The sequence below is a fragment of the Dryobates pubescens genome, chromosome 16 (assembly GCF_014839835.1).
Source record: "Dryobates pubescens isolate bDryPub1 chromosome 16, bDryPub1.pri, whole genome shotgun sequence".
Classification (NCBI taxonomy): Eukaryota; Metazoa; Chordata; class Aves; order Piciformes; family Picidae; genus Dryobates; species Dryobates pubescens.
Genome location: NC_071627.1, coordinates 1,153,899 through 1,168,623, shown reverse-complemented (window position 1 = coordinate 1,168,623; position 14,725 = coordinate 1,153,899). Strand labels below are relative to the sequence as shown.

At 38.5% G+C, this 14,725-nt stretch overlaps 1 protein-coding gene across 1 annotated transcript in view; it reads left to right on the top strand.

The window, feature by feature from the left end:
* Window positions 1–14,725, top strand: part of SRBD1 (S1 RNA binding domain 1) — a 139,066-nt gene that overhangs the window by 121,241 nt on the left and 3,100 nt on the right. The window contains exon 19 of the mRNA XM_009904029.2: window positions 12,392–12,576. Within this exon, the coding sequence (XP_009902331.2) occupies window positions 12,392–12,576 (185 nt within the window). The remainder of the gene's footprint in view (window positions 1–12,391; window positions 12,577–14,725) is intronic.

The following is a 14,725-nucleotide window of genomic DNA, read 5'->3' as shown; positions in this document are numbered from 1 at the left end:
CTGATATTGCAAGATCTAATTAAGATACATGGATATATATTTTGCATATATATATTATATATATATATATTTCTCTGTACATGTAAAGTTCCAAATTATATGAACACTTTGCTGGGTTTACTAAATGACCTTTGGCTAAAAGAAGAGAAAATTTTTGTGTAGGTCAGAAAACAGTCTCTAGGAACCTGTGCATGCCTCTGTTTAGAGTATACTGCAGCTGGTACATGCTAGTATAAACTGTGATCTTTTCTGTTGCAGCACTGGTTGAAATTGGACACTGCTTGTCCTTTTGAGAAAACATTAGCATCTACCGTAAACCAGGACATATTTGTTTTTTTAACTGATTTGTGGTGAACAGATTTTTTTTTTTTGTTCCTTAAAATGTGGTGGAGCTAATTTCAGCAGTAGCTGGATGCTTTATCGCTGTTGAGAGTATTATTCCTGGAGAAACAGAGTTGTGCTTCCTGTTCTATAAATAAAACCATCTTTAATCCTCAGAGCGATAGGTTGGGTTTCTGAATTCATGAAGCTTCATTTTCTTACATAAAAAAAGTCTGGACAGAACTTTGCATTTTTAGGGTACCTAACCTGCAGTGTGTATTCTGTCCTCTCTGGTGGATATAATTGCCTATATGACTTCCCATGCATGGGCCTCTGTGCTTTCCTTCTGCTCGGTATGCAGTGTGCTTTTGTTTCCATCCTCCGTCTTCTGCAGCTCATTCTTCTTTATGCCTGACTGTAGTGCCACTGTGCAATTTGCCTGTTAGAGTCCATGCTCTTTGTCCAGTGTGTAGGTAACTGCTTTCTCCTTTTCAACAGCTATTGCCCTTTTTTCTTGCGTATCAGCATTTTTCACTCATTCTCCAAACTATGCATAGCTGTGGAAAAAAAATCAGGCATCTTAATCATCTTAACATGTGGTAGGTGGCTTATGGGGTGAGGAAGCTTGGTCATGCCTACTGGAGGTTATTCAGAGTGAATCAATGTAAAATACATAAATAAATAGGTTATTCAAAATGAATGTTGATTTTTCAATGTTATATTATATTATGTTTCATTTATTTAAATATGAAGTATTCGGGATCTGGGTAAAAGTCTATGTAGCTTTCTACCCTACTACACTAATAACCAGTGAAAGTGTTCAGTGTTACAGCTTCACTGAAAGGCTGATGTGGAAAGATTGCTACAGAGAGCAGAAAAGTGTAGCCAGTTAAGGATGGCATACCAAAGGAATTTATCTGCATGCACTGCCATCACACAGAATTGTGACGTTGTCTGCAGAGCAGCACAGATTACCACTTGCATCTGAAGTAGAGAGTAGGATTGTTACTGCATAGGGTAGCTCAGATGTTCACATATGGTTGACATTCTGGAGACAATCTTAGTAGATATTGCAAGTCATACAGTTGTGATTTGAAATTTGACTGGGAACTCAAGATGAACACTGTTTTAATAAAAAAAAAATTAAGAACATATTGAGCACAAATTTTACATCTGAACCAAGAGGCTGTGGCTTTTGCATGGTTCAAAAAGGAGACTACTACTTACTGCACAGCCAGCACTGCTCAGAAGGTACCTTGCTGAGTCAAAAACTGTGCTCATGGTCAAAGTCTGTGGACCTAGAGCTGCAAGCCATTGCAGAAGTATGACTGGCTGTAGACCAGCACTATCTATCATGTCATTTCTCTTTGGCTAATGCAATTATTTTAAAATAAGTCTGCAGCTGTGCCATTATCTGCTCTCTATTTCTCACTGGACCCTTTGCCTTCCTGGACTGAGTTTTCAGATGAAGTACTTAGATCCAAAGACAGGTTGTAGGCATTGTACTGTACAGGCTAGGTTATGCAAAAGAGTGTCAGTTGATACCAAAACAAATGTAAAAACACAATAAAGTTATCTGCTAAGAGCATATGAAAACTAATAAGTGAAGCAACTGTCTCTGTAATGAACTGAATCAGTCTTTTCTGATTTCTTTGGGCTTTTTCTGTTCTTGTACTTCTTACATATATGAGTATCTGTGCACATAGTGTGGAGTGGAAAAAAGTCTTAAAATGCTTTCTGTGCTTCCTGTATACTCTATGTTCAGCAGTAGTTTTCTTGCAATCAAAAGAGTTTCCTCAAGCTCATTATATATGAAAATTATCTCTCTTAGGGTATAGATTGTATTAACACACACTGGTTTGATATCAGAAAATGATGTGGGGAAGGGGGAAATATGTTTTTTCATTGCAAATAACATGTTTGAAGAAAAGAAAGTAGAGCTCTGCAGCAAAGGCACAAAAGCTAAGGAATATAGTATTAAAAATTTACACTGATGACATAAGGGCTAAATATAAACCAGACATCCTCTCCTCAAGCAACTAATGCTATAATTTAGCAATGATTTTATGTTTTTAATGACTTTTCATAAAGAGCATATGAGCTGTCAAGCTTCTCAGAACTTAGGAAATGGCTTTCCAAACAAATCTGCTGCCTAAATATGAATTAAGAAAAAGTTCTGCTTGGAATGCAGACTGCATGGAGGTTTCAGTCCAAAGCTTATCAGGGCTTTTAACAAGTTTTGCTGACTTGGATAGGCAGTGGACTGGACTGGGCTTTATAATTCCCTTTTGCCAAGAAAGCTTCTGAGAACCTGAAGATCAAATTGTCTTCATGTTGTTGATACGAGGTATCTTACTGAAATCAAGCAGCATCCAAAGGACTTTGTAACATGTTAGAACAAAAGAAACTAGGTTTAAAACCTAATTGGTAATTCATATTAGTTAAAGTACATGAGAAAAAAATGAGACTATTGGCAGTGGATTAGAATAATTGCTTATTACATACATTTTTTAATGAAATCCATTTTAAAGGAACTTTGTTACTGTTTTCAAAGTACTTTCTCTTTTTCTGTGTTTACTTGGAACTTTGTCAGGGATCACATCAAACTCACAGGTGAATCTGTGAGTCAGAACTGGTATCCTGAATATAGTCAGATTTGATTCAAAATGTGAAAACACAATATTATGTATTTCTTACCTCAGAAATTAAAATCAGTGGCATTAAATGCTGCATAAATGAGTTATAAAGGCTTCCTCATGCATTGCCTAGCACAAAGAGAAGGGCAACAAAGCTGGTGAGGGGTCTGGAGCACAAGCTCCAAGAGGAGAAGATGAAGGACCTGGTGTTGCTTAGCCTGGAGAAAAGGAGGCTCAGGGGAGACCTTCTTGCTGTCTACAACTCCCTGAAGGGAGGTTGTAGCCAGGATGGGGTTGGTCTCTTCTCCCAGGCAAGCAGCACCAGAACCAGAGGACACAGTCTCAAGCTGTGCCAGGGGAGGGTTAGGCTGGAGGTGAGGAGAAAGTTCTTCCCAGAAAGAGAGATTGGCCATTGGAACGTGCTGCCTAGGGAGGTGGTGGAGTCACCATCACCAGAAGTATTTCAAAAGAGCCTGGATGAGGCACTTGGTGCCATGGCTTAGATGATTAGATGGTGTTGGGTGACAGGTTGGACTTGATGATCTCAAAGGTCTTTTCCAACCTGGTTAATTCTATCTTACCTTAAGAAAGTCATTAGATTAAAAATTTTCATGGGAAATTGCATTTCTTTATAAATAAAATAAGCTGATTTTTATCTACTGCTTCTATCCAAATGACTCAAAAGCAGCAATTCATATTATAGATGTATGACATACAAAATTATCAGTTTGTTTTAAAACAATCTTTTTGAGGGATAGAAATTCACCAGAATTTGAAACCACTGAGTTTCTTGTTCTGAGCTATTTTGTAGCTTGAAAGGCCAAGCCATTTAAAAAGGAGGAAAAAAAAAAAAAGGAAAAAAATAGTTAAAAGAATTGCTCCCAAGTGGTGACTTCGGTTGCCAAGCATTAGGCTGGAGCCAATTTTTATGGCTTAATTAGAAACCCCTGATGAAATAGGGGGTTTATAATGGAAACACTGATGTAATTTTTACTAAGTGGCACAAATGGTGATAGTGTGATTGTTTTATAGCATTTAAACATCTTAACTTAAAATCCATACAATTTCTGTAAAATAATTGGAAAACATCCTACTGGTGATCTAACATACTCTGCAGATGACCAAAATGTTTTTGTTCAAGGTTTCCACACCATCAAAATTTGGCTTTCTCATGTCCAGCAGTCAAGCTTATGAACACTTCTAAATATAATGAATCAGAATTTCCTTAAGGTTAGATAAATAAATAAAACTTTGTAGGCAGCATAATTTCTTACAAAGCAGAAATATGGTTTAAGTTTCTGAAAAGTCTGTATGTGAAAGCCAGTATATAGTGGCAGGATCTTCTGCATACGGTTAATGCAACATGTAGAGCATATCCAGTTTCTTGGTACAGGTTGTAAAAGTGCTGGTAGAAAAACCAAGGAAATATTTAGGAAATCCCAAGAACTTAGAAAACAGATTATGCTTGTAAACCAAAAGAAGCTGGAAAGAAAATGCAATGCTTTTTCCTTGTTGTATCAGTCTGCTAGGTGCAGTTGTTTTTCTGTGACTGAATTTTAACCTATACTGATTTTTGTTTAAATCTCATTAAAATGCTCTCTGCTAAAGATTGGCACTTGGAATGTGTATTTTCTGCTCAGATTGCAACATCTGGCATACAGGTTATATTTCAGTCTGACTTAAATATTTTACCATTATTTGTAAAAGAACTCAAGTTGAGAGGATCTTCCTTGGTTAATTATCCAGGTTTAGGACCTTGCCTGGTAGAGCATTGTACTGCACACTGCAGTTGGTTATGCCTGAAGACAAGTTTTCAAGATATTTTGAGTGACTTGCAGTGAAGATTCATGTCTCACCCTTTGCTGTGTATTGATAATGCTGTTTGCTCCCTGCAGAAGGACTTCAGATTGAGCAGAGCACTCATTCACATTGTTATTCTTCACCGAAGTGAAGCATTTGGATTTGATGTTCATTTCAGCAAATAAGTTGTTGATAATAATATGTTATATTCCAGTGTAGATGGATCGATCGTTGTTCAGGAATCTCTGATGTTTCTACTACTATTTACATGGGTGGATGTAGCAGCTGATGTATAGTATCTCAGGTGCTATGCTGAAAAGCTGCATGTGTTAGCTTTGGAGGCAAGTCCTGATATCAGAAAATGCAGAAGGAAAGCTGTTGGTTAGGGAAAGGCCCCTGGAACAAGAAAGGTCTTGCTCTTCTGCCCTTTATGCAAATGGACACGTGTCCTTTGGCTGTGTATCCAGCTCTCTGCCAGACTGATTTGCTTCTGAGTCGGCAATGGTTAAAAGGAATAGAAATCAGGGATGGAATAGTTACTTGGTATGGTGTTTGAGTAATGAGAACACATTGTTGTGTTGTATTTAATAAGGCAATCGAGATGTGAACAGTTTACCAAGGATAGAAGTTTTTACTGTGATAGGATGCCTTTCCTTAAATTCACTACAATGTCACCAGAAACATTGTTGTGGTGGGTTGAAGTTTCCCCCCCAACATTAACTTTGCCAGACCAACTCAGAAGCAAATGAAGCTGTATTTACAAGGAAAATCTACACTCTACAATGGAATGCAATGAAGATGTACAAAATATACAGGAGTTAAAATATTACACAGAGATTTACAATTAATAAACAGCACAAGGATCCCCCTGGCCAAGGACCAGGGGAAGCTACTCGCTTCTCCTTCCCTGGCTCCCCTTACTCCCCTGTACAAAGGGGACAAGAGAAAGGGGCAGAGAAATTAGACTTAGCCAAAGCCAGCTGATAAGCAAGTTCTCTCCGGAGTGCAGCAAAACCAGCCGAGATCAGAAGAGAAGAGAGAAGGGAAGAATTGCTATGGTACAGCTCCTCTTGTTCCAGATATTTACCCAATGAATTTGTTTAGACTAATCTTTTGTTTTCCTTTTTAGACCCACTAGGGATTTATTTCTAATTTTCTACTTTTCTGCTGGAAATCTGTAACTGAATTTTAAAGGCACAGCCTAAACCCACCACATATATTTTCAAAAGCTACCCGGTCAGTGAAATAGAAAAAGAGAAAAGGCTTTCACCAGCCAATGCCATTCAGTGAAGGCATTTTACAATGTTTACATCATGTAAAATATACTGTTAATGAGAATGACTAGAAGGACTTGGAAATAATAAAGAATTATCCTCCAGTTCCACTCTAAATGCTGCACCCATAGATCAGGTGGTATTTTTTACATTCACTGAAATTTTTCAAGCTTGCACAACTTCCTTCTGGTTGCATTTTCTTTAAAAAAAATTATGAAGAAAATAAAATTAGGTTTTTTATGGAATGGTATCCTTTAACCTGTAGTACTAATTCTTTAATTTTCTTAGTGGATAACTATTTCACTATTTCCTATCAGGTTACTCTTCAGTTACGTGATACATCAGCAGTCATGAAAGCAGCTCACAGCAGCATGTGTAATAATATAGTAGCAAAGTGTCTATGTTGCAGTGTAACTGTGTCTCCATTTCTCCTCTCACTTAGAAACTTGTTTCTTAGATTTACATGTTCAAAATACCATAAACAGAGTGCTTTCTGGCCTTCTGCATGCAATCAGACAATCTATAATATGAACAACTTAGGCATTTGAGGAAAAACTTACTTGTTAAATACCCTTGTCTAGCCAAACCATGTAAGTAGTTGTGAATATATTTGAAGCTTTAACTTCCTGCGTCTGTCACCTACTTGCAGAGAGTAAAGTACAAATAGTGTTTGATACATATTCTGCACCAGTGGTTGAAAATTTAGGATCCATGTCACTAGTGAGATGAGCACAGTCAACATCTGCATCATGCAAATAATGTTCTTGCATTACTAAACATGACTAAAACATAAACATCTACATAATTTGTTTGCTGCTGTCATGAACGTAGATTGTACCTAACAAAGTGCATGCTAATGCAAAGTTGTTTTGTTTTCAGTGTGATTATGTTGCATTACCATTAATTCATGTGTGCACTGTGACAAGATGTAATGGCATATCCTGTTGCTTTAATGTAATGAATCCAGTGCTCCCAGCTCTTACATTGTGTTGCTGGAAATGATTACATAAAACAGAAATGACTGTGACTAAAACCCTTGCAAAGCCTTAAAACTCCTGCATATTATATGAAGCTTTTTTGGGGTGTTTAAAATAACTTCTTCAAAATTTACTGAAGTCTTCTCTTGGTTATATTTTTTACTCTTTTCTGACTGCTATTTGCATTCCATTGAGATTTTCATTATCTTTTAAGCATTTCAAGGACTATGCTATAATTTTGTGCAGATGTGTATGTTAAGTGAACATGATGTGCTTATTTGTTACATTTATGCTACTTTTCTTTCTTTATCTGGGTAAGATGGATGAAATTATGTATTAAATAAAAACATCAGTGATTTAGCCATGACCATTTGCTGCCAGGTCCTGTAAGACCAGAAGACTGCTTTTAAAACTAAGATGGTTGTAGAGTTGTCCTAGTATCCTCTAAATCTCCAAGCTGTAAAACTCTCAACGTCTCTAATCCAGCTAAATTTCACTCTCTTCTGACTCTCCTAAGACTCTGGCAGGTTTATCTTCATTTACGTGCCTGGAACAGAAAGTTTGCCATTCGCTCACTCAAAATTTAAGGAGATAAGAGCACTGTATGTCACAAGAATGACCTGACGTCAGAAAAAGCATCTCATCTCTCCCACTTCCATTTCTGCCAGCTGCTCCGTAGGTTTTCTCTTTTCGTAGATAAAGCAGCACTCGAACTACTGTAACGTGTTAATTAGTTTACAAATGTAGCGGGGAAAACGCTTGAAGAGCTTTCATTGTGCTGCGTGTTCCATGTCCTTACGTTGTGCAACTGGAACTGCCAGTTACAAATTGGGCGAGATAGTTCAAAGACTGCACTGAAATAATTTAACATTGTGAAGATTAGAACTAAGGACAACTGCCCACCTCCAGTAGCCACATTCCAGTCTTTTTACCAGCTATATCTGTCGTTTCTGACCTTGAAGTTACTCTCAAAGGAAGTTGTCGGTTTGCATTTTTTAATCAGGAAACCCTTAGTGTTGTTCTTACCAATGGCATTTAAAAATAGAAATTATCGATATAAGGCACCACGATGCAGTCTGAGATTTGTGCTTTATAGGTTTTTTTTTTTTTTTTTTAAATTCTAAGTGCTCCCAGGCTATGTTCATTTGAGTGAAAATGATCACATTAAATATGTAACTAGATTTAGCAGTACTTTTTAAAACTGCATTTGTAATCACTACGAAATTGCTTTTATTTGGAAATCTTTTAATACACAGGTTGAACCCATACCTAACTTAAAAAGGTGAGAATTTCCAAACTAGAAATAGATTCTTTCTCTTAAATTTTATTTCTTTTTTGTGTATGTGCATGCTGGACTTCGTTAGAGTGCGCTGTTCTGTCTACAGTTGTGGTGGGTTGAAGTTTCCCCCCAGCATTAACTTTGCTAGACCAACTCAGAAGCAAATGAAGCTGTATTTACAAGCAAAATCTACACTCTATGATGTAATGCAATGAAGATGTACAAAATATACAGGAGTTACAATATTATGCAGATATTTACAATTAGCAAATAACACAAAAATCCCCCTGGTCAGAGACCAGGGAAGCCGTTCCACTGCCCCTACCCTCTACCCCCTTGTTCCAAGAAAGAGGAGTGGAGAGAAAAAGCAGTGGGTTAGACTTAGCCAAGGCCAGCCAAAGCATGCAGACTGTCTCTCCCGAGTGAAGCAAAACAGCCAAGATCAGAAGAGAAGAGAAAGAAGTGTTGTAGTACAGCCCATCTTATTCTAGATATTTATCCAATGAATGTTTAATCTTCTGTTTTCCTTTTTACACCCAATAGTGATTTATTTATGTTTTTCTACTTTTCTGCTCAAAACCTGTAACTAAATTTTAAAGGCATAGCCTAAAAACCACCACAACAATATACTTTGTAATTCTGAAATACTCTTAACCAAATGCCTGAATTTTAGAACATTAATAGTTCTGCCGAGGTCAAACAATCTTGGCATGGGTTTCAGCTTCATCTTCAGGTGGGGCCAAAATTTAAGATGTTAACTGCTCAGAAAAAATAGTTATTTAAACAACGGAAAATGATAATGTAAGGCCCAAACCTGCCACCCTTGCCTGTATCAGGTAAATGCTTCCATTTGGATTTCTGGACAACGGGGGAGGCAGAGGAAAGAGCAAGGATCAAAATAATTTTCATGAATGGTAGTTGAGGGCTCAGGCACCTGGGCTGTATACTGTTTCAGACTGTTTTTCTTTGCAGCAGCATACACATAACCACTGTGTGCTCTGATTGCATTATCCACACAGTTCTGTACATAGCAGGAGGGGAGGGTTATACATTGGTGGGTATTTTTCATGTGATTGCACAGAACAGCAGCAAAGCCAACTTGTTATTGATTTTCAAAGTGAATGCCCTTCTATTTGATCAGAAAGATGATAAAATATTACTTGGAGGCACTCAAGCTGAATTTCCATTTGAAGTGAACTAAAGCCAAGTATGTGAATGTCAGCAAACTTGGTTGTAAGGGCAGGCAGTAAAGCATACATTATTTAGAAGGCTGAGTCATGAGGCTAGTTGGGTTTGTCGTTTTACATCTGGCACGTCAGTCAAAGCTGAGGCAGCTGCTGCCTGTCACTAGTGCTCTGGTGAGGCATTGTCCATCCATTAATGTTAGCGGCCAGCAGCCCTCAGGAGCTGTGAAGAGCGCTTTGCCTCGACCTATGTGCAGTTTCAGGATTATCATTGCCAATATGTTGGAGGCCAACAGAAGACAGTTTCATAAAAGTGCTGATACTTTTCACATATAGGCTCTTATTTGATGAAATATTTGAGGAGTAGTAGTGTTTTGTTGTTAGTTTACAGAAGATAAACATTTTTATTTAATATTATTAATTTTACTATTTATAATATTTATAAATAGTATTAATTATAAGTTATAAATTATAACTATTTTACATCTATTGTGATAATTTACTTTGTTTCCAAACCACCTTAAACCACTTTTAACAAGTGATGCCAAAAGCTGAAATGCAGCCAGTCAAAACAAAATTCAGTGAGAACAATATCTTTCACTGAATATTTATTAGGGGTTTTTTTGTTCACTGCCACATGAAGGATCCGTATGCATTAAGAAAATGTGAAAATTCTGTCAATCACTATTAAGTGCAAATATGTGTGTTTGAGCTAACAGGACCCTTAAATCACCATGCTTACGTTTGAATTCAGTGAAAAAGTGAAAGTCCTAACAGCCAGTTTCAATGGATGTTGCTCCTTTTGGTGCAATTAGTGGACATTTTGAAGTGCTCAAAGGTCAGTTTTGTACTTCACCGAATGCCAGACATTGCTTCTAATTATGTTACTTCAATTTATATTTTCTGGAAAAGATTTAATTTCATGTTTCAGTGCATATACCTTTTTACCACTTGCCACCTGAAATAATGTTAGTTGGGTTCCTCGGGTTAAAAAAAAAAAGGAAAACAATGAAACAAAAAAAGAACCCTCCCTACTGTGTCTCTTGCCAAAAGCAACATTAGCCTCAGGTTTTGATAAAAGCACAGCATGTATTTTTGAGGGAGGGAAGGAGATTGAGTACCAGGGGCTTTTGCTTTCTTATGGAACTGGAATGTCACACCACTCCCAAGTGCAGGACATGAAACTGCTGGTCAGCACTTCTTTTGTGGCTTGTAGTTTACACCTGTTGTGAAGTAGGATAAGGACAGGAAGGAGAGATCTCTTAGGAATTTGGAAGGAACATTTATTCAGACTCTGGGGGACAGGTCAGTAATTCGACATGTCTTCTGTGGTGGAGAATATGCAAAAAACTATGTACCCCTTCCAACGGTAAGGGTCATGATAAAGCAAGCTAGAAGAGACTCATTCATGATGGCATGCAGAGCAGGGCAGCAGGACAGATAAATGAAGTGTCTGCTGGGAGAAGGAGAAACTGATTTATTTAGTACAGTGTGGCTCAGCTTTTATGTGCTGCATCCTCATTTTCATTGGTTTGTATCCATTAAATATTTGTTTTGCATTTAATTAAATAAGGGCATCTACTCAGTGATAATTTGTCTGAGGCACCACTACTGATCATAAGGAGTAGCGTCTGCATGTGATTTTTTTTTCCTCATCTGTTCTCTGTGCTTCTCAGCGTAGGCACTGAACCCAAAATCCTCAGCAAATGAGTTTGGGGATTTTTCATCTGTTTTAAAAAAAAGGCATCAGAGATCCAGACACATTTTTTAAACTATTTCTTGTCAGCCTTTTTAGATGCCAGTCCCCATTTGTGTCAGTCTGCAGTAAGTGGATGTATACGACAATGTGGAAGGCTAAGGGTATTTGTGTTGGGCAACTGTTTTGACTTGGTAATTTCCTAGTTTCTGAAAAACTAATTGTTCTTATTCACGAGCTTCATAGGGAAGTATCTGATGTGAAGCTTCTCTTAAGTCTGGTTAAAGATTCTTCATATTAATTTAATTATTTTAAATATTCATTAAATTGCCATTCATTTTCATTTGAATGAGAGTAGCAATAAAGGTGACACTATTATGGAACTCACTGATTCCTAGGGAGCTTTCATGGGAGAAGTTTAGGAAAGATGTTGAGATGCTGGAAGGTGTCCAGAGAAGGGCAGTGAGGCTGGGGAGGAGTCTGGAGCACAGCCCTGTGAGGAGAGGCTGAGGGAGCAGGGGTTGCTTAGCCTGGAGAAGAGGAGGCTCAGGGGAGACCTTCTTGCTATCTACAACTCCCTGGAGGTTGTAGCCAGGAGGGGGTTGGTCTCTTCTCCCAGGCAACCAGCAGCAAAACAAGAGGACACAGTCTCAAGCTGTGCCAGAGGAGATTTAGGCTGGATGTTAGGCAGAAATTCTTCCCAGATAGAGAGATTGGCCATGGGAATGTGCTGCCCAGGGAGGTGGTGGAGTCACCATCACTGGAGGTGCTTAAGAAGAGCCTGGATGAGGCACTTGGTGCCATGGTTTAGTTGATTAGATGGTGTTGGGTGATAGGTTGGATTTGATGATCTCCAAGGTCTTTTCCAGCCTGGTTAATTCTGTATTCTGATTTCTTTAAGTCATAATGGGATTCTGTTTTAGCATGAGGGGAAATCATTGTTCTGAGAACTAAATTACGTTTTAAAATTTTGCTTCTAGTTTTCTAATCTCTTTTGGGAGGCACTTGTGTACAGACAGACTCTCAGTTTCCATGTGTGTCTCTGATTAGTGATGAGTTGAGAAGATATGCACTTGGGAAGCTGTTGATTGTTCATATTTTACATTCTAAGCTTTGTTCACGCACCAATGCAAAAGTGATTAAACCCCCTAAATATAGCAAGGATTTGGTTCCCACTAAAAGATGTTACAGATCTCTTCCTGTATCTTTGTTTCAACTTCCCAGCTTTTTATCTTTCATCGGAGGAAATGCAAATTGTGTAGGAACAGCAGATATGCAGCAAAAAGTGAATGCAGTAATTCAAAAGGAAGGACTAGAAGACACAGCCAAAAGACTGAATACAACAGTGCACACACTGCAGCTTATCATCGATGGTCTGACTCAACCTGAAGGCTTTGACATCCGAACAGGTAAATGTTTGTTTTGAAGGTTGTCATCTCAGTTTGATTGTTTTTATGTATCAGTTTTAAAAGAGCATGTTTTCTTCTTCTAATGTTCATGAATGTGTAGCTCCATTTCCTTACTTTGGCAAAATAGAGGCTATATCATAGTCAGATGTTTCTTTCCAGCTCAGTAGGTAAATAAAGAGTATGAATCCTGTCTTAAGTCATGGCATTTTCAGCTGTAGGAAAGGGAGTTGTATGGCTGTTAACAAATGAAATAGTTTCAATATGTTGACTCTCTACTGATTAAATCTGTGTTGGCCCTCCATCACCGACGGGAATACTGAGACCAAGCTGAAACAGTAGTAATAAAGGTCTGTGGAGCAGTAATACAGCAATGTGTGTAGTTCTGTTCTTCTGTTGCACGATTTCCTGGAGATAAGTGTAATTGGAGCACGTGGCTTATGACCTGCCTTGGTTAAAACTTTGCAGCACTGCTGAGCATTATGAGGTGGATGGGAAGAAAGATGAGGAAAGCAATGAAGTAGGCATCTGGAGATGCTGTTCAATGAAACTTGAAGCTGAATTCTCTTACAACAGAGAGAGAGATAGTTAGGCAGCAAAGATGCAGGCTTGTAAAAACAAATAATGAACAAGCTTGAATAAAAACCAACGTGATTTCTTTTGCCTTTCTTTGAGCTCATTAGTAGTTTCCTTGCAGATTTTATAAACATTTCCTATTAGTGATCAGGAAAATGTGTATTTACTTTGTCTCCATTTATTCTGGTGGTTTCACATCAAAGTTGCAGTTAGATAGACTATTAGCATATGAAGTTTGAAAGAAACTCTTAAATGGAAATACTCATATTCTGCTGATACAGTACCTTCGGTATTACTGTAGACAGACTCTGTGACTGGAGTCACAGACAGCCTAGTAACCTTGTACAGGTGTGATTCGTTATCTTTGTTATCCTGGTAGTGGCTGTCAGTGAGGAAACGTGTCACATCTAAGACAGCTCAGGCAGATTGACTGGTTTGTACCCTACCTGGACTCAGAAAACAGTCTTGGTTTAAAATTCAGTTCCCTTTTTGTGTGACAGTAGGGAATGGCAGGCAAAGAGTAGCTTTCCTTAAATGTAACTGAAATTCTATGTTTCTTGTTTTTCCTGAAGGATTTCATTACAAAAGAAAATGGGAAGAAGTATTTGGGGAACAGAAAAGAATAAAATCTTTTTGTCACCTTATTTTAAAAATCTTCTTCTAGCCAAACTCTTGCAAGTTATTCTTGCAAGAAATTGTCCTTTTAACATTAAAGTTTAACAGCTAATCAGCTGTCAGCAACATGGACATTGGCATTGGATGCACCCTCAGCAAGTTTGTTGACAACACCAAGCTGTGTGGTGCTGTCAACATGCTGGAGGGAAGTGGGTGCTATCCAGAGGGACTTGGAAAGGTTTGAGAGGTGGCCAGTGCCAAACTCCTGAAGACAACAACAGACAAGTGCAAGGTCCTGCACCTGGATCAGGGCAATCTCAAGCATAAATACAGGCTGGGCAGAGAATGGATAGTCGTCCTGAGGCGGAAAACATGGAAATGCTGTTTGATGAGAAGCTCAGCATGAGCTGTCAATGTGTGCTTGCAGCCCAGAAAGGCAATCCAATCCTGAGCTACTTCACAAGAAAAGTGGCTAGCTGGTCAAGGGAGGTGATTGTTTCCCTCTGCTCTGCTCATATGAGACCCCCACTTGGAATATCTGATCCAGCTCTGGAGTCCCTTACACAGGGACATGTTACTGTTAGGGCAGGTCTAGACAAGGGTCACCAAGCCTCTCCAGTGAAGACAAGCTGAGAGAATTGGTATTGTTCAGCCTGGAGAAGAGAAGGCTTCAGAGAGACCTTATAATCATCTTCCATTATTTGAAGGGGGCTCATAGGACAGCTGGAGGTGGACTTTTTACAAAGGCATATAGTGACAGGACAAGGGATAACATCTTCAAACTGTCTTCCCTATTAGGGTGGTAAGGCACTGGAACAGGTTGCCCAGAGAACTTGTGGAGGCTCCAACCCTTGAAGTGTTCAAAGCTTGGTTGGATGAGGCCTTGAATGACCTGGTCTTGGAGGCATCCCTGCCTATGGCAGAGGGGTTAGAACTAGATGATCTTTAAGATCTCCTCCAA